Source organism: Thermobia domestica, chromosome 3 (genome assembly GCF_964235325.1).
Source record: "Thermobia domestica chromosome 3, izTheDome1.hap1.1, whole genome shotgun sequence".
Classification (NCBI taxonomy): Eukaryota; Metazoa; Arthropoda; class Insecta; order Zygentoma; family Lepismatidae; genus Thermobia; species Thermobia domestica.
In genome coordinates, this window is record NC_137456.1 from 154,707,740 (window position 1) to 154,734,532 (window position 26,793).

Here is a 26,793-nt window from a genome sequence, read left to right on the forward strand (position 1 = left end):
TTGTAGTTTCTAGAACCTAAACCCCGGCAATCTTGGTTTGGTTAATTAACTAACAATTTGACTAATACATTTTTCCTGCTAACACAAGTAGAAGTAGCTATTAGACTATTAATTATTAGATTTCATACTTGGTATGAAAATAATTCGTAATTTGATATCGAAAGGAAAATTGCATTTAGCGTCCCATTATAGTCTTTTTGAGATTTCTATTAAGAGATTAATTTCGACGTCGAATTAAATTTTTCTTGTTTCTTGCTTTGCTAGTTTGATAGTTTCGCGTTATATTGTAATTAAATTGTTTGATCGAGTCGCGGTCGCTTTTGACTGTTTCGACACTTTCTATTCCGGGTAAATTTTTATTAACTTTTGAAATTAATAGCGTTTGGATTGTTCTTGTTTGGAATTACTCATTTTATCAAAGTATATTTAACTATTTTTCAAGTAACTTTCACCTATTATTCAGTTGCAATTAAATTACTTTTTCACTTTTCGTAGTAAGAAGCTCATTCACAGAATTAAAATTGTTGTTGTTAATTTGTATTTATTTCTTTGATATTTGATTATTTGTAATAAAAAGCCAATTGAATATTTTCTTTTATTTAAAATATTTAATATTTGTAATCTTGATAACCTTGCATTTTCGTTTGGGAGATTTGAAGCCTGCATTACTTGGGGGATTCTTTTTTTATTTATGCCGGATATCAGAAACGTGTCAAAAGATAGTTTGGCTAAACTTAATCACTGCTTATTTGTCTTGAATAGAATTAAGGTGGGTGTCAAACAATCCTCGGCACAAGGTTCGTTACAAGTTCAACGCAGCAAGTACTCACCTGTTGTTTGATGAGGCATCTCTCCCTGAAATTTGTAAGGCATTTAATTTTTTCATTTTTTGAATTGTTTGTTAAAATAAGGTTAACGACTACTATATTGGTATTATAATGCTTTATATGCTAAAGCGTGAAAAATTCCAGAGAGCGAGGAAACAAAATCCGATTGAATTGTGTATATTTAGAACTCTGGGGATAGTTTCTGTAGTATCTCATAGTTTGCTTAGATTTAGTATTAGTTTGCTTTGTTAATAGTATATGTTTAATAATTTTGCTGTTTTTTGTATTTTGCTAGTTATAGTTTGTAATTTCTATGCTATGAAAATGTCGGAAGAGTACGTAAGCATAAACATGCCTGATATAGATTCGAGTTTCGATTGGAATACCATTGATCAAACTGGATTTGACGATAGTATCTTTGATAGATCGACAATGAGTTTAACGCCACTGCTTAGAGATTCTCTGTTATATGTTAATTCAAGAGAAAATAGAGAAATGCTGAATAGCCCAAGTGAAATGTAGAAGGAGACAGAAGTCAGCGTAATTTGTTTTGTAGGTCAAATAGTTCCAGTTTAGATAATCCTTTTAGTAGAGACTTTAGTTGTTTAGCACAACCTCCTTCAACTGTCCATAGGTCCTTTGAAAGAAATAGTTTTCATTCTGGAGGAAATTTGTTTTTGAATGAGCCAGAAGTAGGACAAGCCACCTCAAATGAGTATTTTGATAATAATGCCCCGTTAGGAAGTGCTAGTAATTTAAATCTTTTGGGAAAAGTTTGTTCGATCGTTAGCAATATAGCTAATAGGCAGGTAGAATTTAACTTACCACCTGAGAGTTCTCAACCTGTGGACCAGAGTAAGGGATTTGATAAATATCAACGTTTAGGACAGTATTATAGAAGAGATTCAGCAATAAAAAATTCTACTCCAGTTAATCTGTATAGTAGAGGAAATCCTATTTTAATAAATAAAAGTAGTCAACAGATATATGAGGGTTGTTCAAAAAGTAAAGAGCATTTAGGGGAATTAAATCCTAAACCGCCTCCAAAGTTATATTCAGGCAATTATTGCGATCAATTTATTTTTAAAAAAATTGCTGAATTGTTGGATCAGAAATTTAAGAATTTTAGGAAGATTGCTGGAAAAAATAGTTATATTATTTTTAATTTGTTAGCAGCTTAGAGCAAATCATTGAAAGTACAAGCTTCCCTTTGAATGCTATTTATAGTACCTTATCATCTAAAAGCGAAGGGGAATTTCTGGATGAAATTCAGCGTGCTATTTATTTGAATATTTCTTGGCCGCGATTCAAGGAGTTAATTTTTGAGAAATTTATCACGAATTCAGTGAAGCATGCGTTAATATCAGAAAGGTTATTTAGGAAGCAAAGGTTAACTGAATCTGTTGATCAGTATATTAATGATATCTATTATACTGCTTTGATCTTGGATTGTTATGGTGATGAAGAACAATTGATGCGTATCATGCTTGATGGCATGAATCCCGCGGTGAGATTTAAGATGTTTGGTCTTTCTATTCCAAGAATTTAGAAGAACTTAGAAGAATTTCGTTAGAATTTTCAGAAATCTTTCGAGATCTGGTTGAATATAATAAAAAGATAGGTTATAAGTCAACTAATAATTCTATTGCTTTGGTAAATAAAAATGATAGAGAATACCGTCCTAAAGAATTGAATGTTAATAGAGGAAAAGTTGAATCATGTGATTTTGGTAAAAGTCAAACAAAAAATTTCCGACGATCAATGAATTCTAATGCGGGTTCGGAGAAACAGAATATTGTACCTTCTCAATTAGACGGAACAGTAGCTACCTTTGTTAATGTTCGCGTTAATAATGAATTAATTTGCGCTGGTTTGGATAGCGGGTCCTCTTATAATTGACTTACTTTATCGGTTGTTGAACGTTGTGGGATCGCGCATTATCTTGAGGGAACCACTCCGATTGTAATTCGTGCACCTTTGGGATCATTTTACGAATCCAGTAAGGAGACCAAACTTACTCTAAATTTTTCTGCTTGGTTCGAGCGAGTTAGTTTTTTAGTTGTGAATGACTTGCCGTGTGATTGCCTTCTGGGAACTCCATTTTTGAGTAGTACCTCTTCGAGTGTGGACTTTGTTCGTGGAAGATTGAATTTGCGTAATAATCGCAAATCAGTTATCCTGTATTCTAGAGACGATACATTATCCTTTCGGAGTCCGACTTCAGGATTTAAGTCAGTTGATCGTGTTGACCATCATGGAGGAAGTGTAGGTTGGAATGAGCTTAAACCTAAGAAGTCGACTTCGTTGTTCTTTCGTGATTACTCGTCATTGAGAAATGGACTTAGATCGGGGTACTCGGTTGGCCAATCAAGATCTTATGGGAATTTGGAAAGGAGTCAGACAGTTCATGATGGCAGAGGATCATCGGATGTTGGGGTCCAATGAGATATCGAATTGTCAACAATTGAGCGGCAACTGTTGGAAATGCCTACTTCAGCACAACTTCAGGAAATTCATCGTGTTTTGGACTGAATCAACCCGAACAAAAAGAGGCTTTAATTGGACACTCTGTGGATTCCAATTGTGTGAATTTAACTGGATCAGTTCAGAATAATGGTTCTTCACATGATTTAAGAAATAGCCAACGTAGACCCGATTATCTTCAGTTTTTGGAAAAAGAATCTGATGGAGATGCGAATCTGAGATCGTTTCCTTCCGCATCTTTGCATCAAGGAGATATGGATAAAAGGTTTGGATCTGCACCCAATAATGGAAAGGGTGCTACAATGGAGATTGATGTGAAGAAGAAAAAGAAGAGAAGGAAGAGGAAAATGAAGAGTCGTCGAGTGGTGAATAATAATTCTACCTCTTCTGAACTTGAACAGAAATCAGTGGAACGATGTGTGGGAGGAAAGGAAAAGGAAAAAGACTGTGTTGCGGCGGTTCATATGAACTTTCGTGACAGTGATTCTGCCGCTTCAGATATGGATTTAGAGCAATCCAATAAATTCTATAAATTAGTAAAAAAATAAAAAACAATTAATAGATCCTGAAGATAAATTGCAAACGGAGTCGTTTTCGAAAGATAATAGTAAGGATAAATTTAGAGATTCGGGTGCGGATTTTCAATATAAAGATAAAGATATTTTGGAATTCATTGATGGTCTGCGTAATGAATTCTCTGATGTTATAACAGAAAAAATAGGATGTTGTCAAGGATTTGAAGCTAAACTTTATTTAAAAGAAGAAAAACCATTTAAGGAGCATCCATTTCTGATACCTAAAAATAAAGAAAAAAATTTTTATGATTGTATCGATGACCTTGTGTCTCAGGGTATTTTGACGGAGGTAGACCATTCGGATTATAGAAGTAGTTGCTTCTTGGTACGAAATAAGAATGGTACTCATCCCATTGTACGTAACTTCTGTAAGGCGAATTCCTTCATTAAGGATGACGTAAATCCTGCGCCTAATTTAGAAGAGTGTTTGACGAGTTTAGCGAGAAAGAAATTCTTTACGAGCCTAGATCTTACCAAAGCATATTTCCAGTTGCAATTGGAAAAGGGATCACGCGAAATAAGTACTATTGTTACCCCACGTGGCAGCTTTCAGTATACGAGAGTACCAGTCGGTATAAAGACTGAAAGGTGCATTTTAGCGAGGGTAATTGATAAAGTTCTTGGTGACATGAAGGATCTTGGCGTAAAAACGTATTTTGATGACATTCTAATATGCACTTCTGATTTAGAATCGCATAAGGAAGTTTTGAAAATGGTTCTCGAGAGATTGAGAAAATATGGAATTACAGTTTCTCCCGATAAGAGTGTTTTCTTTTATAAAAAGATTAAGTACTTAGGATTTGTAACTGATGGGGATATTATCGAAATTGATCCATCAAGGGTTGAAGCTATAAAGAAAATCCCTCCACCTAGAAATAGGCGCGGAGTACAAAAACTTTGTGGACTTTTCTCGTATTATGCTCGATTTTGTAGTGGGCTTCAGGAGTTGATGTGACCATTAAGCGAATTTAAAATCAACAAAAAGAAAATTCGAATGGCCCATTGAACATCAGAAAACTTTAAATAAGTTAAAGCAAGAATTATTAGATAATATTAAAGACTCCTGATCTGTCCAAAAAGTTTTTCATCCATGTTGACGGGGGAGGAAAAGCGATTGGAGCTTGTTTAAGTCAAATGGATGAGAATAATAATCTTATTCCTCTTTCGTACTTTAGTAAAAAATTGACGGAAGCTGACCGACACAGGAGCATATATGAGATCGAGTTCATCAGTCTCGTTAAATCAATTTATAGGTTCCGCCACTATTTGATTAATGAGTTTGTTGTCTTTACTGACAATAAGGCGCTATCCTGGATTTTGGGAAATTCAAAGAGATTATTAAAATATGGACTTTTAGTTGAGACTTTATGTCAATTCTCATTTACTATCCAACATGTTAGGTCCCAAAATAACGTAGTCGCTGATTTCCTGACACGGATGTATGATCCATTTGAATTTGTTCAAGTGGACGGACCTGTGGGTATAGCAATTATGAAAAAGAATTTAAAAATGGCAAATTCCTGGCAATTGCCTATGGTGAAAGAGCCCTTGCCGGAGTTGCAAAAAGAAGATCCCGAGTTGAGAAATATTATGGAAAGGTTGGAAAATGGTGAAAACATTCGAAATTATGTTTTAAATAATGGCATATTAATGAAAAAGAGTAAAGCCGTAAACCTTCCGTATAAAATTGTAATTCCGAAGAATTTGCACAAATTAGGGATTGAGTTCTTTCATGATGATGAATTGACAGGTGGTCATACCGGAACTTTTCGTGCATTAAAGAAAATAATGCGACGCTAGACGTGGGACTCAGTAGTAAATGACGTTAAGGAATATGTTAAAACTTGTAAAACCTGTCAATTAGTCAAAGAAAACAACAAAAAGAAAATGGGTCCATTAATATCAAAATTTTCAACAAGAGTTGGACAGAATGTAATGGTCGATATAATAGGACCTTTGCCGACCTCTAATTCCTTTAAATTCATATTAATTGGGGTGGATAATGCTTCGAGATTTGTTTTTCTCGAAAAATTAAAAAAATTGAATTCTGCTGTCATCTGTAATCGGTTGATGGATGTTTTTAGTAGACTAGGAATTCCGGAATCCTTGTCTACTGATTATGCATCAGTCTTTACACCTGCACATTTTAGATCCTTTCTATTTGGACTAGGAATAGAACATATTAGAATTAGTCCATACCATGCTGAGGCTAACTTGGCGGAAAGATTAAGGGCTTATTGTGCTGAAAAACAACAACAGTGGTCTAATTTTATACCTGTGTTACAATATACGTTAAATATATGCGAGCATTCTGGTCTCAAATCGATTCCATACGAATTATATTTTGGACGTCCCTTGAACACCCCATTAGAATTGAAATGGAAAATTTCTGACCAAGAATTGTTCAAGCATAAGAATGGTGATTTATGGAACAATGCTGTTGAGAATATGGGAAAGGCATTGTTAAAGAGGAAATCTTTATTATCCAGAATTAGAGGTCCAGTTGTGGTTTCTGTCAATGACCAAGTATTGGTAAAATCTCATGTTAAATCCTCTCTTGCTGATAGAGTAGCGAAATCATTGAGTTTTAAGTGGGATGGACCTTTTATTATTCGGAGGTTTTTGACCCCTAATACATTATTGATAACCGATGCTGATGATTTTCGAGACTCATATAAGAGAGTTCATGTGTCGGATGTTAAGAAGTTTTTCCCAAGCAGAAATGTTTAATTACAATTTCTGAAAATTCAATCAGAAGATTTTTCTCGTCGCTTTCTGGAAAATGAATTACAGTAATGGTAAGATTAAAATGTAAAGGGAGTAAGATGTCTTAATTTAGATTATATTTTAATTTGATGTAATTTCATATAATTTGTACGAAATTTGTATAAGTTTTTAATGTTTTGATTAAAATTTTTAAATTGTTGGAAACATAATGATCTTAATGTTTTTTTTAATTTAATGAGAGATTTAAAGTTAAATATTTTGGAAAGAAACTTTTGAGAATGGTTTTTATTTTAAGTGAAATTTAAATTGTGATTTGTCAAGTGTTTTTAATTGTATGAGAGTGTTTCAATATATTAATGCCTATTTTGTTATGAATTTTTTTATGAGTTTTCCAGCTGAGACATTAAGGTGGATGATTCCTGGTAGCCATACAAAAAAAATCCTTCTCAGATTTTTTTCTTTGGAGGGGGAGAAATGTAGCATGCTCAGCTACATTGAGTTGTTGCTGCCTTTATTTTTGGAACACTGTATATGCTGGTCTCTGGTTGTGAAAAGAAAATATGGACTAATGAAAAGATATGAAAGAAAAGAATGAAAAATGTATAAACTCTAATTGTATAAATTACTCCTATTTTTGTATTTCCTCGATTAAGAGAATCTATTGTGTTTACATTTTTTTAAAAAAAAGAAAAAAGAAAAAGAGTAAAAATCTTAGGTAATGAGAAGAAGAGTGAAGGTTGTAGAAGCGAGTTTGTTTGAAACAAACTCAAGGTTAAATCGCGTGACGTAGTGTCTGGTCATTTGCGCGTGGACAGCTGCCTCGCTCGTGAGCGAAAGCCGTGAGGCAGGTTAGTTGCTGCGTTGAACGTCCATCTGGAAGTACCTGACTGTTGTATTTGGTCGAATGTTAACGGAGTATGGAGGAATAGAAAGTTTGAACTTGAATTCTTCTCTTCGTTTGAATTACCGGATCGGAATAATACGAAGTTATAAGTTATCGGTTTGGCGTTCTCTAGAAACTTCCGATTTCCTACCAAGTTTCTTCTATTAACTGCACTAATTTGGGAACAGTAGAATCGAGTAGAGGTGATTGAGGACAGACGATTCCAATGGCAGAATAGAGCAGTTTGGAAATTGGTAAGTACAAACCTAGTTGTAGTTTCTAGAACCTAAACCCCGGCAACCTTGGTTTGGTTAATTAACTAACAATTTGACTAATACATTTTTCCTGCTAACACAAGTAGAAGTAGCTATTAGACTATTAATTATTAGATTTCATACTTGGTATGAAAATAATTCGTAATTCGATATCGAAAGGAAAATTGCATTTAGCGTCCCATTATAGTCTTTTTGAGATTTCTATTAAGAGATTAATTTCGACGTCGAATTAATTTTTTCTTGTTTCTTGATTTGCTAGTTTGATAGTTTCGCGTTATATTGTAATTAAATTGTTTGATCGAGTCGCGGTCGCTTTTGACTAAGTTTCGACACTTTCTATTCCGGGTAAATTTTTATTAACTTTTGAAATTAATAGCGTTTGGATTGTTCTTGTTTGGAATTATTCATTTTATCAAAGTATATTTAACTATTTTTCAAGTAACTTTCACCTATTATTCAGTTGCAATTAAATTACTTTTTCACTTTTCGTAGTAAGAAGCTCATTCACAGAATTAAAATTGTTGTTGTTAATTTGTATTTATTTCCTTGATATTTGATTAATTGTAATAAAAAGCCAATTAATTATTTTCTTTTATTTAAAATATTTAATATTTGTAATCTTGATAACCTTGCATTTTCGTTTGGGAGATTTGAAGCCTGCATTACTTGGGGGATTCTTTTTTTATTTATGCCAGATATCAGAACCATGTCAATAGCTAGTTTGGCTAAACTTAATCACTGCTTATTTGTCTTGAATAGAATTAAGACGGGTGTCAAACAATCCGCGGCACAAGGTTCGATACAAACTGTTACGTGATATTGTTTTATTTTACATATTATCACATAGCCTTGCTCAGTGTGTTATTGTGTATTAGTACAAAATGGAAACAAGGCCTGATAGAATAGCTATAAAAATTGTATAAAGAATTGGGAAAATACATGTGAAAATATTTTAAATGATGTAAGGGGAGTGTTTTAAAGTACCACGTGATATGACGTAGACATAAGTTTTCTTTATATATGGGTATGATGAGAAGACTGGCATAGTATCATCATGGAGTCGTTTGGCAGTATAGTACAGCGAGAAATTAAACTTCGTAACGAAGTAGACTGAGATTCTTCATTTGAGTATGTTGAATCTCCCAAGAAAAAGTTTGAATCGAATAGAGAATCTCCGGACTTGTTTATTGATGAAGAAAATTATTTTTATCCGGCTTCCCCAGATGTTATTATAGAGGAAGAAATTATTGATTTGAGAGAAGACCCAATACTAATTCCAACTTCGCCTGTTGGAACAAGAACACCTTCACCAGTACCAGTACCAGGAACATCGGAGCAAAAGTTTCAAGTTCCATCGAAAAAGTGGACACTTGCTGAAGAAGAAGAAAGACCAGCATCTCCTGATTTATTTAATGAGGAAGAGCAGGATGAAATTTGTAAATTATTCAGTGAGATAGATGAGTGCAAACCCAGCACACCATCACCAACTGTTTCACCGCTGAATTTTCCAACTTCACCCCAAAAGGCCCCACTGGATTTGTGTGTGCAAACGAAACAGTGCCAATGCAAGTGTAGTAGTAAGTTTGTGGGTGAAACATGTGTTAAAGACAGGATTTTAAAGTGGGAACCGAATACAGTTTTACTTTGTGCGGGATGTACCCTAAATTATTTCAATTAGTTTGGCCATAGGTGTCTTCTTGTGAATATATTAACACTTGAAGCAGATGCATGGAAAATTATGGCCAGCGAAGATATGAGAAACAAAGTGTATGAGAATTATGTGTAATCGCATTTTAGTAGCAAAAGAAATGAACATTTGTTCAATGAAAAATAAAACAACTTATTAAAAATCAGAATTACATTGAAGTACTACTGGACATCTGACTAGAAAAAGACAGAAACGCTGCAAAGTGATTTCTTTTTGTATATATATATATATATAAAATATTATCTGTATATATTATTTTCTATACTTATGTTTGTATGCTTGTATATATCTTTATATATAAATAAATATATTCAAATATCACTGCAAAAGCAGGTAATCCAATAAAAATAAATACTCGAAAAAAGAAATAAGTAATAAGAGGATTGGATTCCCAGGTGGAAGGCTTAAGAGAACTTCAAAGTCTATCAGTTTACTGTTTAAGGACTACAAAGAAAATAGCCTTGATGATGGTGAACAGGATGCTAAACTCCAAACGAATTCATACATATGAATGACTATCTTACGTGAAGTTTTCCTTAATCCTACCACGCAAATGGAATGTCAAATAAAATAAGATCGTTTTCACATTACGTGCAAGTGGTCACAAATTCAAAACCAAGGGAAGTTTACATCATCTAAATGTTAAAATGAGACTTGGCATATAACTTATAGCTTACTGTTCTGTCATCCGTTTCCACTAATACGTATTTTCTAACTGATTGTTTAACTAGACTGAACCATAGATGGTTGAGATCCCGGGTTCAATCCTTGACCAACTAAAATTATGGCTGAAAATATCGTGTCTGTAACTTTTCTCTTGAGCATTTCCCAGCTCTCCCCTCACAGTTTCTTCATTTCACCATTTGCTTGAGCCTAACCAGCATAATTGTGGGATGTCAGATCTCATTTCATTTTAATACATAGTCAAGAGATATCATTTCAATACATAACCAAGAGAGATAACTAATTGTTTATTTAACTAATAAAGAATTTGATTTCAAATTTCAATATAAGACAACAGTGGGTCAGTGGTAATTTTTCCCATTTTCTGGGAGAACAACCAGTTAGACTTTGTAGTGAACAACATCGTGTACGTGAACTTTCTTGGAGTTTTCCACTCACTTTTTCAAGATTTTCTTTTTTGTGTAAGACGAAACAACATTAAATCATTCATTTCTCATAATTACTGTCTCCTTTAGCCTAACCAAGTTTAAAACAAGACAAAGAGAAATATTACTGGTGAAAAATCAAATAAGCATTTAACAATAAGAAACTACTACTTCAATTCTCTCTCTCTCTCTTTTCCAATTGTTTTGAAATCTTCAGGGTTTGTACAGTATAGTTTCGTGTACAGTTTGTTTTCTACTGAAAAACCATGTAAGTACCAATTAAAATTGTTTCATGGCTTAGTGGTTAGTGCGACATTCTTGGCTAAGTGGATGGTACATCAGTGTTGGACATTTAATATTTTTTATTTGTACGAAAACATTTTCTAATATCACTTCCTAATGCTCACACTCATCGAGGATTCGATTCACGGAGATAGGTCATGTGTCAACGGTTTAATTCTTACGAGGAATATTATTCTGAGAATTAAAAAAAAGAAAATAGAGACTTCTTGCTGAAAAAAAGAATAAACTCAAAATTCAACCATTCATCAAAAATAGAACTTGCAATAATTTCAAGTATATATAAAAGAAGAAACCTTATATGTTCTGCACAGAATGAATTTTCATTACACAATAGTTATTGAGACTATTATCAACATACCTCAACACTGTTTAAAAAGTTAGGAAGGTTTAAAAATTCAGAGGAAAGAAAACACAAATTTCCCGACACCCATCCAACAATAAATACACAATTTATTTACATTAAATATACAAATTACTTTATTTCGAAAATTTTTCTTTTAATTTTCTTGCTCTCTCAAATCTCCTTCATTTTTCCCCTGTCTTTACTGTAATATCGTCTTCCCCAACGTTCAAGAATATTTCAAGTTCATCATGTCAATTGTCCACTATGTCCGCAGGCGCATTAACTACCACAGCCCGCACTTCTTCTTCTCATTGTTGGACCACTGGAACCATCGGTGCTAATTCTAGTGGAAAGTATACTTTGTTCTTTTCCCATGTCTTCTTTCCTTTCTTCTTCTTCCCTTTCTCCTCCTTCATTTTACAATTTTGCAACGTTCTTTTAGTTCCATTTCCATTATCATTCTTTTTTTCAATGGGAATTATCAGTTCATATTTTTTTAAACCACTCCTCATCAAAAACTGCCTTCCTTTCGATGTGGATGGTTGTGGCTGCCCTTCCATCTTTTCTTCTGCAAAATAAAAAATAAAAGTGTTATTAGTACAACATAATTTCACCAAAATAGTTCAAATTATAATTATTGCTTTTAATTTGCACAATATATACTTAATAGCAATAGAAATAAAAATTCTGTTATTCTAACCATGTACGAGAATCAGTTTCTTTTAGCGTACAAAGCCTTAAAAAGGTCTTTAGTTTGCAAGAGCTATGTAGGATTCTGGGACATTACTTCATACATTTTCGGATTCTCAATAAATCTGTACAAGTAAACTATCTGTGCTGTGTGTGTGATCCAAGCCTAATTCCCAATAAAATGTCCATATAATTCGATTTGACCGTTACAATTCTCAAAATCTACAAGAAATGCCACTGCTAAATGTGCCGTTAAACTTAAGATCAATTCTACTGTTTCCCTACAAGGTAATCGCTAACGCTCCAGCATTCATTGCAAGCAGCCCCCGGGTACAATTCCAGGTAGGGGAACTAGAGTCACCCTCACAGTGTAGTCGCTAACGCTTTCGCATTCAGTGTGAGCTGTCCCGGGCCCGATTTCCGGTTAGGGATGATCAAAAATTTTCGGATCTGGATATCAAGGATCCAGTGAGATCCGGATCCGGATCTTGCCGGATCCGGACCTAGATCCGGATCTCGGATCCGAACCTCAGATCCGGATCTCGGATCGGGATCCGAAATTCGGATCTCGGATCTGGATCCGGATCTCGGATCTGGATCCGAAACTCGGATCTCGGGCCTGGATCCGGATCTCGGATCTCGGATCTGGATCCGGATCTCGGATCTCGGATGTGGATCCGAAACTCGGATTTCGGATCTGGGTCCGGATCTCGGATCTCGGATCTGGGTCCGGATCTCGGATCTCGGATCTGGATCCGAAATTCGAAGCTCATATCTTGATTCGTATCCAAACCTACATCTGAAATTGTGATGATAAAATTGAATATCTAAAATTCGTCAAACCTTTTTTCAGATTCACTAATATAGTAGGTTGCTGTGCTTTTAAATGTTTCCATAACACGTTTGTGCTACCTTTGTTCTTTATTTTATTTTAACTTTGCAATATTTACATCGAAGTCTCTTTAGTAAAATGTTTCCAAGTTTGACTTCTTTCCATTTCAGAGTATACTGAATTGTCTGAAAACAGATGTAAATGGTAAAAAATTCTTCTGTTTAGCTCCTCTTCGAAACTTAATGTTAGCTTCACATTGAAAATATTTATTTTATTCTTAGAAAATAAACTTTCTTATTTCCTCATATACAAATGAAATATCTTTTAGATAAGACCCTTTTAATCGCAGGAATACTGGACAAAACAAACTCTTTATTAATAGTAGTTTCTGACTCACTAGAGTCCAACCACCAACAAATGTAATAATGAATATCTTTCACTTCGAAGATACAACAAAAAATATGGACTGGTTTGCGTGGGACAACAGTAGATTTGTAAACATACACACGAGAATTTCAGAAGAGCGATATGGTTGTGTAGTATTATTAGTATTAATAAAAGTGTTCGTTGTATGACTTTATTACCTAACTTATGGCTTGCCCTTCTGAGGTCAGGAGTTTGTTGAAGGAGTATATATAAAAGATATTTGTTATTTTTTCTTCACCCTCCAGGTTTCTTTAATCATACATTGCAGGACGTAACCAAAACCTATCCATGCATCGTACCATTGAAGCGTTTTGTGTTTTGTATATTAAAGTGTTCAAAAATATTTAACATATTCGCATTTGTTCATGTGATCTCAGGTTCAATTCTCGGTGGAACATACATGAGAAAATTGAAAGCTGAAACAATATGAAAATAGTATTTAAAAGTCAGAAAATTGATATTAAAACTTTAGCTATCTATTGGGACTGTAAGGCTGTAGTTAAATTAACCCACACGTTTCGTGAAGATATATTACGTCGTTATTGTTTATTTACTATAAGCTACCAGATACTTCCTCAGAGGCCACTTTACACTGTAGTAATCAACAGATGAAAACAATGGAAAAGGAATGAAAGGAAGGTCTCCAGAGCCTTAGATCAAGGTACTAACCTAGCATTTGCCCAGTATAACTGAGGAACAACCCTGGAAAATCCTCAGTCAGGATGGCTGGTATCCGAATTTGAACCCGTATTATCCAATTGAGAAACAAGAATCATAACAAGTAGCCTGAGTTCGCTCCGTATTATTATTATTATTATTTAATTAACGCAATGTTCTAAAAATTACTGCAAATTAAACCCTACTTTCTTTATTGCTGATGTTATAGTTAATAAGCCTACATGAGACATCAGTCCCCCATTAAATAGGCCTTGCTCAAGAAAGAATACCAGAACTGGAATTCAGGAAGCGGGGGTGAAGAGATTAATGAGGGTGAGGAAAGTATGTACGATGAAAAAATTGATAAATTATGACTTCATCATATATATATTTACTTACATACGTCAATTAATATTTCTCTGATACAGGGCACTCTTACTTTCTATAGTGGCAGGAAAATGGCCCGCTTTTGTAAACAAACACACTAAGCATGTGCATATAGGCGCAATGTCCGTGCAAAAGAAACATAGGTAAAACCAGAAAAAAATAGGGAAAGCGAGGGGAAAGTGATAAAACGCCATTCAGTTCTTTTTTTTAAAAAAAAAAAAAACTAAAAGTTACTAAACTTAGAGCTACGAAAGACGCGGGGCGAATTTTATTGAAAAGATTGTTTTTCCTTAGTGATTAGTTGTGCTAACTATGATCATGAATTACAAAGAAAACAAGTAGCTAGCTCTGAGTTTCGCAAACTGGTTGAAAAGAAAATATTGGATAAAATTTAATAATAAAGAAGGCATTTATGATAATTAAAACAAACTAAATTCTTGGCACGACAGTCCTTTGGTTCCTACCAGCAGGCTTACGTTCAAAGTGGGAATGTGTAGTCAACGCATCGACACCCAAAGTCCCTAATGCCGGCTTTCTAGACTGGAGTCCTCTATCTCTTACTTAAGATAACTCCCCAATTGTCCTCACGATGCTGGGTCAACATCGAAATTGTTGAGTGCCTCTCCGGATATTGAACCCATGACCACGGGCACCGAAAGCACGCGCTAACCACTGTTTTTTTTTTATATAAAAAGGTAACAGCTTTTTATCAGATTATTTAACCTGTTGAACGCTTTGCACGGATTACACTGTAACCATTACGACACCACACAGGTATAGAAGTAAACGAGGACAGTTAAAAACACCTATGCCCGAAGTGGGATTTGAATCTAAGACATTCACAGTAAACGATCCACAGCCTAATGCCGCAGACCATTCGACTATGGCTGTAGGGTTTTATCGGCTAATCTGTAGCACATTTAAAGTAACTGATTATTTTAAAAGTTGCTCCTAAATACTGACAATCTAAGTCTTATGTATGAAATATTTCCTGCGATAATACCATACACTCTCCGACTTCTATAGACGAAAAGCTATAGTTACCCACATTATCTAATACAGAAATAAGTTCTGATTCTCTAATAGCTGCTGATGGTGATAGTCAAGGTTCACCGAAGCATGATCCCAAACCCAAATTGAGATATTGATGTCACTGGAACGCCTGAAAAGTCATTGTGGGTAAGTGAATTGCCCACTTGTCAGGATGAAGGGCGATGGTGATGTGAAATGCGGGGCTGCCAGAGGTACTACTTATAATAATTGGATTTATAATATTCTATGTTGCCGTAAACCTTCTTCAAGAAGATAACTGTTAATCTTAGCTTTGAAAATGTTACATAAAGAGTCTTATCGATATCATTAGGTTGCATATAAATCTCTTTATTCCGGAATTATCGTATTTATTTTAACGCTTAAACTTTCACGTCTCTTCTGATTTACGAATATTTAAATCACGATTATCCCCTTAAGGTCAATTAGTGATATTTTAACTGATTTCGAACCAACTATATATACGGTTAGTCTTGTTATACGGGAATAATTGAGACCAGAAGCAGTCTACAGGCAAAGTTCAAAAGAATCTTAGCCGACCTTCTGATAAACCACGTCTTTCAGCAAGGTGAATTGTGGCAATCCGATATCCACATGAGGAAATCTTCCGGTTCAAGTGAAAGCTTCCATAAGAATCAGCACCCTAATCAGTGAAATGAGCCTTGCTAATTTTTCCCCAAGTACCGGTACCTAACTTTATTGTTAAAAATGAAAAGGACTTGATTTCAAACAAGTCGCCATTACAGTTTTCATATTTGAACACAACACTCATGAAAAGTAATGTTAAAGTGCGACTTACCCCTGAAAAAGAATATTTATCTGTTTTTAGTTACTCGTGTTCCCCAAACTACATGCGGAATTAGTGCAAGTGCCTTCCGCTCGCATTACCTAGGTACAAACGACTACGATCTTGATACTAGCACACGTTTCGGTTTCCAGATTTCAAATATTTATATTTCAGCCCGATTCTATGTGTGAATCTGAAATTTCAAATCTAGATAAGGGGCACCAAAATTCATAGTTTATTCTCGGTGCTCATATTGTGATTTACTAAATAATTATTAAATCTAATTGTAAGATATATATTTAATATTTTGAGCAGACTGAGCAAGATAAATATACGTAAAAACTAATCAATACTTGTCTTAACTGTTATGTTTTCTTAACTGTCAATGAAATAGGTGTATTGAGTAATTTTAAATATTCGGGTTTTGTACTCCGGTTTCAAATATATATATGTATGTATTTCATCTCGGTCCTGCAACCGAGTGGACCTAGATTCGACATTCGAACTCTCATCCGGATCATTTTTTTTTAAAGTAAGCCAAGCATTTGATCTTTAGAGTAGAATGAAGGAGACAAATAGACTTGTCAATATTCGTCTCAATTTTATGTTCTTTTCTTCACTGTCAGGACTTCGTGAAATTACTTTCGGCGATTTTTAGATATTCAAGTTTATCATAATTTGGGTGGGATGTGGGTTTGGATAAGAATCAAGATCTGAGATCCGAATTTCGAACCCAGATCCGAGATTCGAGATCCAGATCCGAAATCCGATATCCGGATCCAGATCCGAAATCCGAGATCCGGATCCAGATCCGAAATCCGAGATCCGGATCCAGATCCGAGATCCGGATCCAGATCCGAGATTCGAAATCCGGATCCAGATCCGAGATCCGGATCCAGATCCGAAATTCGAGATCCGGATCTAGATCCGAGATCCGGATCCAGATCCGAGATCCGGATCCAGAGGATCCGGACCCAATCAGATCCGGATCTTCGGATCCGGCCAGATCCGGATCCGGCCATACCTATTTCCGGTAGGTGTCGCGACGCGGACGGACCCGACCGGTGCTGCGGTAGAAACGGGCCCAAAAGGGCCTGCAGCGCGAACGGTTGAGGGTTCAATTACCGGTGGGACATTCTGTCGAAAAAAATATAATTTTTTAAGGATATTTGAATAATGTTTTTCTCATTTATACCAAACAAATGCCTTGCGTGGTACCTAACTTTCCTATTTTGCCTGAATAGTGTGCTCGCTGAGGGTCGTCACCCCTCATTACGCCACAGGTTAAAATGTATAGAAGGCAAAAATATAAAATCAACTCAATCTTTCACCGAAGTATAAAAGATAAATCTAATTCGCTCAAAAACTCTTGCACTTGTAAAAATTTTATATCTCAATCCCGATGAAAACTTATATGACTCCCCCAACAATAAACAAATAAAATTTTGATGCTATAAAACGGAATTCATACAAAGTTATTTATTTTTAAAAAGTGGTAAGGCGTTCACTTCATATGTTTGGGGGTCTGTAGTTCAATCCTAGGTCATGCCAACTGAACACGCAACATTTCTGCGATTTCCTTATACTTTTTATACTGTTACTACCCATATGTTTCCAAGAAAAAAAAATCAGAACAACTACACTAGCATTAGTAATTTAATACTATTTTAATAAAACTACCAGTGACACCTAGCGGCAAAATTCTAAATAAGAGATTAGTTGTGCGTTGAAAGTTCCGCACTGCAGACGCATGTGTGACTGTGTTCCGTACATTTCTATATATTTTAAGGTGAGTATAGTATATTTGTATTATATATGTTTTCAATGTGTAATAAACCATAGCACATATTCACTATTTCAATCTTACTGTCTCCTGTGCGTAAAGTTTTCTCTCTCACTCAAATACATATGTTTGTATGTTCTGCTGGTCTTAATATTCTGTTAAGGTATTGAAGATCAATACAAGTATAAGTAAAACTATTCGGTTAAATAAGGGACATGAACCCAAGTCTTTCAGTAACGCAATGCGTATTTAGTTAGGGGGTCCCGTAGCAATTCATTTACAAGGCATGAAGCTATTTCTTTCAGTAACGGAATAAGTATTTAGTTAGGGGGTCGCGTACCACTTCATTTACAGAGCATGAAGCCCAGTCTTTCAGTAACGAAGTGCATACTTAGATAGGGGGTCCCGTACCACTTCGTTTCCGGGGATATCTACTCTACCAGTATTGTTGCATATGTTTACTTTGAAATCCAAATACTAAAAAGACGGAGTAAATGGTCTAGGGGTTTCTATCTAACTACAATAAGGGTAAACCCGCCATCTCTCACTGCGAAACAAGAAGTTTTCGCTTTAAGGAAACTATCTAGCAAAAAAAAAAAAAAAAAAAAAAAAAAAACAGTAGCGTTCATAATTGGAACTTTAGGGGATTTCCTTCTTAAACACGGGCTTAGTCTCCTCTTCTCTGTGCGAAAGGGAGCGGTCAGTAATTGGAAAGCTTAGGGGGAATTACTCTTAAACTCAATGGGTAAAGTCTCGCTCTCTCACACTCGCTCACACAGTATTGGGTTCTCTTTTTGCACGATATTCTAGAACTAAAAAAATGGTTATCTAAATTGTAAAACAGAGGTTAATGTTTTTTACAAAGTACGTTGTAATTATTTACTTTTCTGTAGTTCCAATATTTATTTTTCTCACTCGTTACCTTTCTTAATATAGAGTTAGTATGTACAAAAAGTCTGTGACTAGCACACGATTAACATTCTGAATACTGCACCATATGTTTAAAATACGGAACTTCATATTTCTTACATCTTTTCAAATATATTCCCAATACTTATTCAAAGGCAAACAACATCTAACTTAAATTTCTCTCACTCAATTACACTCTATTATTCGTCATGTCTTGGGAAAACATTTGAGTATTCACCACATTTCGCAAGATTTGCAATGGGCATGCTATTCTAACGAAAATTCAAAGAAAGTGGTCCACCGTACAGTTCTATGATCAAAAATGAATAAACGAACGTAGTTCTTTCTTTCGAATCTAACTGTGGGAAAGTGTCATATACCTAAAGGAAAAGCCTACACATTTACGTAAAAAGAAACGCAAAGAAAAAATTTGCAGTATTTGCATGTATCCCCGGAAATTGTGTCCACCACAACTGAAAACTTTATATAACTACATTTTTTCAGTATGAAAATACATTAAAACACTATTGGGATAGTCCTGTGCACTTAATATTGACTGATTTTTAAATATTAGGAAATATATCTCTATTATAATTAAAACAATATATATTGAACATCATCTGTAGTAAATATTGAATATCTATCTGTTCTAAAAGTGTTCGTTATGTGTAAATTGCTTATTTTCTGGAAAAACTTCCCAATATGAATATAGATTTTCGACAAATCATTAAAATACAATGTATTTATATAGAACCTACAATATATTTAAACAATATAGTATCTACAATCAAAAATATTGGACAGTACGCAATTCTGTTTAATCACGCTTTCAGTTATAAAGATTCAGACAAATTGCACAGTTGATTTCAGCCGTAAACTCCTTCAGTGGTGGGTCTTAAGTCTCTTGACCATGTATTTCTAAAAAAAAAAAAAAAAAAAAAAAAAAAAAAAAAAAACCAAGTAATCTAGACGTAGTTTCTGCAGTAAACTATAAAGTGTGTGAATGGCGGCTCTTAAGAGATGTCATCAACCATTTTTCTCTAAAAAGATTAACACTACCAAGATATTTTCCATGTAAATAAGACACTCCTTCGTTTTCTGAAAAAGTGTCGTTGTAAAGTTCCCAACATATTCCTAGCTATAATAATAATACTAGTTACATCCTACAGTCTTTTCTTGGTTTAGTTGCCCAAGAAACGAAACCGAGAGGCGATTTTTTCACTCGAGGCGCGATCGAGACTGAGACATAGTCTTCAAACAATATAAAGTATGGACTGCCTATGAAATGAAACGTGACTAAAACATAGTCTTCAAACATCAATTCGCTCCTTAAGTTCACCAAAAACAGAACAAAAGTAAGGCTTAGTCTACAAACAATAATTTAATTAATCGTAAAACAATTCAGAGGCGCTAACAACCTCAACTAATCTCTTTTCCAGAAGCAAATATTTCGCTCGTTCGTGGGGCAAGCCGGACCATTCAGGAGGCTGGCTTTCCCCCGGTGTTGGTAAACACGGAGGGCGCTATAAGTCAGGCTTGGTTCCCGCGGTTTGGGGACGCTATGGTCCCCCTCAGGTTTGAAACATATTGGGGAAAATTCTTTGTTAATTTCAACACCGTGTTAATTATTTTCATAAGAAAAATAATATGTGTCAATTTTTTGGGGGGGGTCCCCCTTCGATCCTTATGCAAATATATCAAATCAATAATAATAATATAAAACTTACTTGAAAATGATATCTTCTTCGCACAAGACAGACAAAAATCCAAAAAGAAATACGTTAAAGAAAGCAGAACGTAAACACCTCGCAACGGTAAACTCTCTAGAAATGATTGTGTACTGAATTTATATAATATATTTTTTTATTTATTTATTAACATAAGAGGAATGAAATAAAGGAAAAATAAAGTAAATAAATTTCCTTTGTAACACCGCTTGGGTTCAGTCTACAAAGAGGAAAAGAATTGAGGTATTTCGTTTGTAGGTATCTTCTCGGATCGGAGGAAACATTTCTTTCTTTTCTATAGAGGTAAATGGTTAGTAAATTTCTTCAGGGTAATAACTGATATCAGGGAATTTTCATACAATGCCTAAAGTTGGAAAAATGTCTTCATTCCTCTCCTAAAAGGCGCCTCATTGCTGTATTTTCATATATGGCTGTTTACCAAACATCCAGACAATAACCATAAAGAAGTAAACATTCGTTAAGCTGGGCTCTATCAGCTTTTCTCATAAAATATGATTTTAATGGTACATAGATTTTAAACGAAAAATGAAGGCCGATGTCGGCTTTATACAGTTAAAATATGTGGTTATCATTTTAACATACGTTTCAATAACTTGTATTTTTGTCGAAAAGAACAGACATCCATTTTATGTCTAAATACACATAAACCAATAAACCATTCTAGAAGTGTTTCCGTTGTTTGCAAAACTAGTTATGGAAGCCATCCAAAACAACTACAAGAACCCACGCGTTTATCCGTCAGGTTATTAGCACTCAATCGAGGGGGTGGGAGTGAAAGTGGGCCATGCAGGTTGTTCGTTCACCCAGCGTGAAAAGAAAAGTTGGGCAGGTAAGAGACATCCTGGAACCAGGCATCAAAAGTGGCCAGAGTTCAGGGGAAAAGAAGCAAACATCCTTTTGTGAGAAGAAATGTATATCAGCCATTGCTGGGGAAGGAACGTGTTCAAACAAGAAACTCTGAATATTGATGGGGAAAGGGAAAGGGGAAAATGAAATCTTCCATTCAGTCAAAACTAGAGGAAATGATTGACAGCTAACCATGTCCCCTTGGTTAAACATTGGAGGCGTCTTAGCAAGCAAGCTAGTCTTCAATGACCAATCATATCGCGAGGTTGTTTGTGTGGCGTAGAAGAGAGCTGAACATTGGTAAATGTTTCATTCTTCCTTCAGTCACGTCTTGGAAACTGCAGAAAACAGAGCGCTCTGCGTATCTTCGATGTTATAACGGCAAAGTCTCTCATTTTAAGAAGCACGCTAGAACGAAACGAGTGCAGTTCGCAACGGAAAAATAAATGAAAAATAAATAAATAAATACTCATTCCCTTTCCTTATTTTCAAAGTTACCGTAACCCCTCTTAATACTTTACATAGCAAAACAAAGCAGCATTAAAAATCATTGCTAAGCACAGGAAATTCGTGGCTAATGCAGGAGCTTGAAGGGTAATGTTTCAGGGACTGCTTCAATGATGTAATCATATTCATTATTTTTAATTTAATCATAATTTTCTAGTTCAAATAAAAGTGTTCAATTAGTTACGAGTTTTACATGTAAGATCATAATTAAATTAATGGGGAAAAAGCTTGTGGGAACTAGGGAGCGCGTTTTAAGCTGAAGTTCTAATAATCTAAAACATAGTTTTAATTTTAATTTGATTATATTTTTTAAAATTTCGATTAAAGAATCGTGTAGTATCATGTTTGGAGCTAGGGATCGCGTATAAGTCATATACTGAAGTTCTAATAATCTGTAACAGTTTTAATTTTAATTTGATTATAATTTTAAAATTTCGATTAAAGAATTGTGTAGGGTCATGTTTCAACAAGAAAAGAGGTCATTCCACTATCCAAAACCATCTCAACTCCTTTAACCGGTTATAGTAATAAAGCCACTTCCCCCAGGAACGTACCCAAGGCCGGGGCGGCCCCACTGACAAGAAACTGGTTAGGTAATAAAGCAATTAAGCAAACAATAAAGGCATTGTCTACCACTTTCCGAGACAAGACTACTAACCGTGAAAACAGAATTTTAAAATTCGAACCGGAAGTGCTCGAAAAAAATTCGCAAACTTCGACTTTTCAGATAAATTCATGTTCATTTGTTAATTTATGTACAAAAAGATATACATGCGCAAACCAAACTCTAATAAAATATAGTTTATTTAAATCCCTACGTATCCTCGTCGCCAAAAGTGCCTTTACATCGCCGTGACGGGTATGTGACCGCGCAGTACTCCAATGAAGGGATGGTTGCATAAGAAATTGTGATTAATTTTGAAGAGTTTTTATTTTGACTAGGGAAATAACGTAGTATAGGGAGTAAAGGCATAGATTTGAAGCATCAGCGAATTGTCATCTCTGAAAAGATTCGTATTTTCAGTTAGTCAATTTATTGTCCTATATGTGAAGTTAATAACTGCTAATAACTGCTACTAGCGCTTTTCACTCTTCAGGAATTTACTGTGACATTTTCCCAGAACACTTTTCTAAGTCCTAAATGAGTTAGTGAATTACTTGATTCGCCTCACTGTTCTCATTTGAGAATGGAAACTGATTAAGTTGAACGTGAATATGTTTCGCTGTCGTCAAGCAAGGGCCGCAATAAATATAAATAACATTCTTATTATTAAATAAAACACAACAGTATTTATTCTATGTATAGCACAATATAATAAAGCAATTAAGCAACATGATAATCACTAACGCCTGTAGGATTTTTTCCAACGGGAAGGGTGAAGGAAGGTAAAAGACCGATATAGAGTTTTTCGATTTATTGCCCTATATATATTAAAAGTCATAAGATTTATCATTCATTGCGTATATCCTCTTACTTTTTAAAATCGCCACTGTAGCCTATTAGTCAGAACATGCTTTTCCAGATATAATGTAGAGAGAAGGAAAAAGATATGAAAAGTGGTGTAAGTAATTTTACTGCGCCCTGGATCATCGATTTACTCATACCCGCCCCTGCCCCACGCATTTCAGCTGCTGCGTTATATTTATATATATATATATATATAATATATATATATATATATATATATATATATATATATATATATATATATATATATATATATATATATATATATATATATATATGATTCCATGTCAAAAGGGCCCGACAAAAGGGCGAGGATAGAAAGGCCGAAGTCAACATGGCTCGTCAGAAAGACCCCGCGTCAAAAGAGCAAGTTCAAAAGTGGCCCCGCAACAAAAGTGCCGAGTCGAAACTCGTCAAAAGGGACCGGGTCAAAAGATCGTCGTGGGAAGAGAGCCCGAGTCAAAAGGGACATATGTCAAGACCCCGAGTCAAAGAGGACCCCGCCTCAAAAAAGCACAGGTTAAATGGTCCTCACCAGTAAAGAGGACGAGTCAAAAGGGCCCTATGTCAAAAAAGCCAGGTCAAAAAGGACCCCGCCTTAAAAGGGAACTGGTCAAAACGGCCCCGCGTCAAAAGGGCCCGGTAAATACAATTCCACGGCTAAAAATCCTGAAATCAAGAGAAAGAAAGAGATATGACCAGTGGCGTAACTAATTTTGCTGCGCCCTGAACAATCGATTTACTCATACCCGCCTTCTGTCCCACACATTTCAGCTTCTGTGTTATGTGGTTCCATATCAGAATGGCCCGACAAAAGGGCGAGAATGGAAAGGCCCGAGTCAAAACGAACCCGGTCAAAAAGGCCCCACGACAAAAGTGCTCGAGTCGAAAGGGCCCTATGTCAAAAAAGCCCAGGTCAAATAAAACTCCGCACCAAAACTGCCCGGGTCAAAACGGCCCTGCGTAAAAAAGACCCAAGATAAAAGGCCCATCGTTAAGAGAAGCCGAGTCAAAAGAGCCCCGCGTCAAAAGGGCCCGGTAAAACAATTCCGCGCCTGATCGTATTTACTCATCCCTGCCCCCCACATTTTAGCTGGTGAATATATATATATAGCTCTGACTGAAGGGCACGGACAAAAGGGCGAAGACAGAAATTCCTGAGTAAAAAGAGACCGGCGACAAAAGTGTTCGAGTCAAAAGAGACCCAATGTCAAAAGTGCCCGAGTCAAAAGTTCGACGCGACAAAAAGGCCCTATCTCAAAAATGTCCGGGTAAAAAATGACACCTCAAAAGGGTACGGTTTAAGACGGTTCCGTGTCAAAATGGCCCTACTCAATGGGCCCTGCGACAAAAAGCCCTGAGTCAAAAAGGCTACCGTTAAAAGAGGCCGAATCAAAGAAGCCCTTCGTCAAAAAGGCCCCTGTCAAAAAGGCCCAGCGACAAAAGGCCCGGTAAATACAATTCCACGGCTCAAAAGCCTGAGATCAGGAGTGCAAATCACGAGAAGGAGAGAGATATGACCAGTTGCGTAACAAATTTTTTTGCGCTCTGTATCGTTGATCATCTATTTACTCATACCTTCCCCATGCCCCCACGCATTTCAACTGCTGAATATTCTATGTCACAAGAGCACGGACAAAAGGGCGAGGAACGAAATGCCCGAGTCAAAAGTGCACCACGACAAAACTGCCCGAGTCAAAAACGGCCCCGCGTCTAAAGGGCTCGTGCGACCAAAGGACCTGAGTCAAAAGTGTCCAAATTAAAATGGTTCCTGGTCAAAAGAATCCGTACTCGGTGACAAGAAAGCCCACGTCAAAGAAGCCCTGGTCAAAAGGGCCGGAGTCAAAATGGGCCCGCGTCAATAGGATTCGAGTCGAAAGTGCTCCACGTAAAATAGGTCCGAGTGAAAGAGTATCCGCGTCAAAAGGGACCAGACGAGTGGACCGAAACTTTTCAAAATTTGGTCACGGGTAGCTTGGCCTAGGGCCCCAAATCAAGATGAAGAGCTTTTATTCTAATTTCGAACTATTGGATCTCAGGGGGACGTTTACCGGGACCGGCCTGGGGACCAGACAAGTTGACGGCCGAGAGTTACCAAATTTGGATCAAAGATACCATGGTCCAGGTCCCACACCAAGGCAAAGCGTTTTCGACAAAATTCGAACCAGGAGGTCTCAAGGGGCGTCTACCGGGACATGTAAAAATACTAGAAAATGACCGATATCAGTGTCGATTTCATAGTTTTCGCGGTCGCTGAGATCAATGGTGAAACTCCGATCGCATTAACTTCCAAATTCTCCCTATTCGGCTGCGGGCCGTGAGTCAACGGGGGGGGGGGGATACCGAAACGTAAAAGTAATCCAAAATGACCGATATTAGTATCAAATCCATAATTTTCGCGGTTGCTGATATCAATGGTGACACTACCATTAGCGATGAGTCAAATTCATCCACCGTTGTATGCGGGCCTTGGGTAACCAGAGGGGGGAATTCTGAGACATATAAAAATAATCAAAAATGACCGATATTAATGTCAAATCCATAGTTTTCGGGGTCGCTGGGCTCAATGGTGAAACTTAAAACCGCATTTACTTTCACATTTAGCCCCCATCAGCTAAGGAACGGGGGCATTATAAAGGGGATCACGAAAAAAGTAAAAATAATCCACAATGACCGATGTCAAATCCGTAGTTTTCGCGGACGCTGAGATCAATGGTGATACTTTCATTAGCGATTTCTTTTTCAAATTTAGCCACCATTGTATGCGGGCCGGGAGTCACCGGGGGTGGGGATTGCGAGACATGTAAAAATAATGGAAAATGACCGTTACTAGTGTCAAATCCATAGTTTTCGCTGTCGCTGAGATGAACGGTGATACTTCCACAGGCGTTGACTTTCAAATACAGCCAAAATCGGCTGCGGACCAGAGGCGTTGTTTTTTCAAAATTGGAACCAGATGATCATAGGGGCTTTTACCGGGATATGTAAAAAAGTAGTAGAAAATGGCAGATGTTAGTGTCACATTCATAGTTTTCGCGGTATTGGTTGGGGGCCAGAGGTTCTTTTTTCACAACTCGAACCAAGAGGGTCTGAGGGGGCGTTCACCGGGACATGTAAAAGTAGCAGTAAATGACCAATATTGTGTCAAATCCATATTTATCGGAGTTGCTCAGATGTATAGTGACACCGCCGATAGTGTTTACGTTCAAATTCAGTCCCCATCGGCCTTCCCAATGAAAACACATGTACGTTGTTGGATATATATTCACACAAAATATGTCCAATTTTAGAAATGTTTCTTAATTGTTCTCCTGTTGTTCAGTTTGTTTATATTGATATTTTATCTGATCCGTGCGAAAAACGGGCATAATAGCTAGTACGAAATGGTAAAGTGTTTTTTATGAACCAAATTACAATGAATTCAATTATATAGATAATTATTATAATTATAATACATAATTATTTCCTT

General features: G+C 36.0%; 1 protein-coding gene across 1 annotated transcript; it reads left to right on the top strand.

Annotated features, from left to right (window-relative positions):
• Nucleotides 1-5,956: 5,956 nt before the first annotated feature.
• LOC145682002 (uncharacterized) lies at nucleotides 5,957-6,616 on the top strand. Its single transcript, XM_081753605.1, has one exon. It carries the CDS (start codon nucleotides 5,957-5,959, stop codon nucleotides 6,614-6,616), a length of 660 nt encoding a protein of 219 aa, XP_081609731.1.
• Nucleotides 6,617-26,793: the final 20,177 nt, after the last annotated feature.

Excerpts from the sequence above, each read along its gene's own strand:
- LOC145682002 (XM_081753605.1), top strand. The coding sequence starts at position 5,957 with ATGGATGTTTTTAGTAGACTAGGAATTCCGGAATCCTTGTCTACTGAT.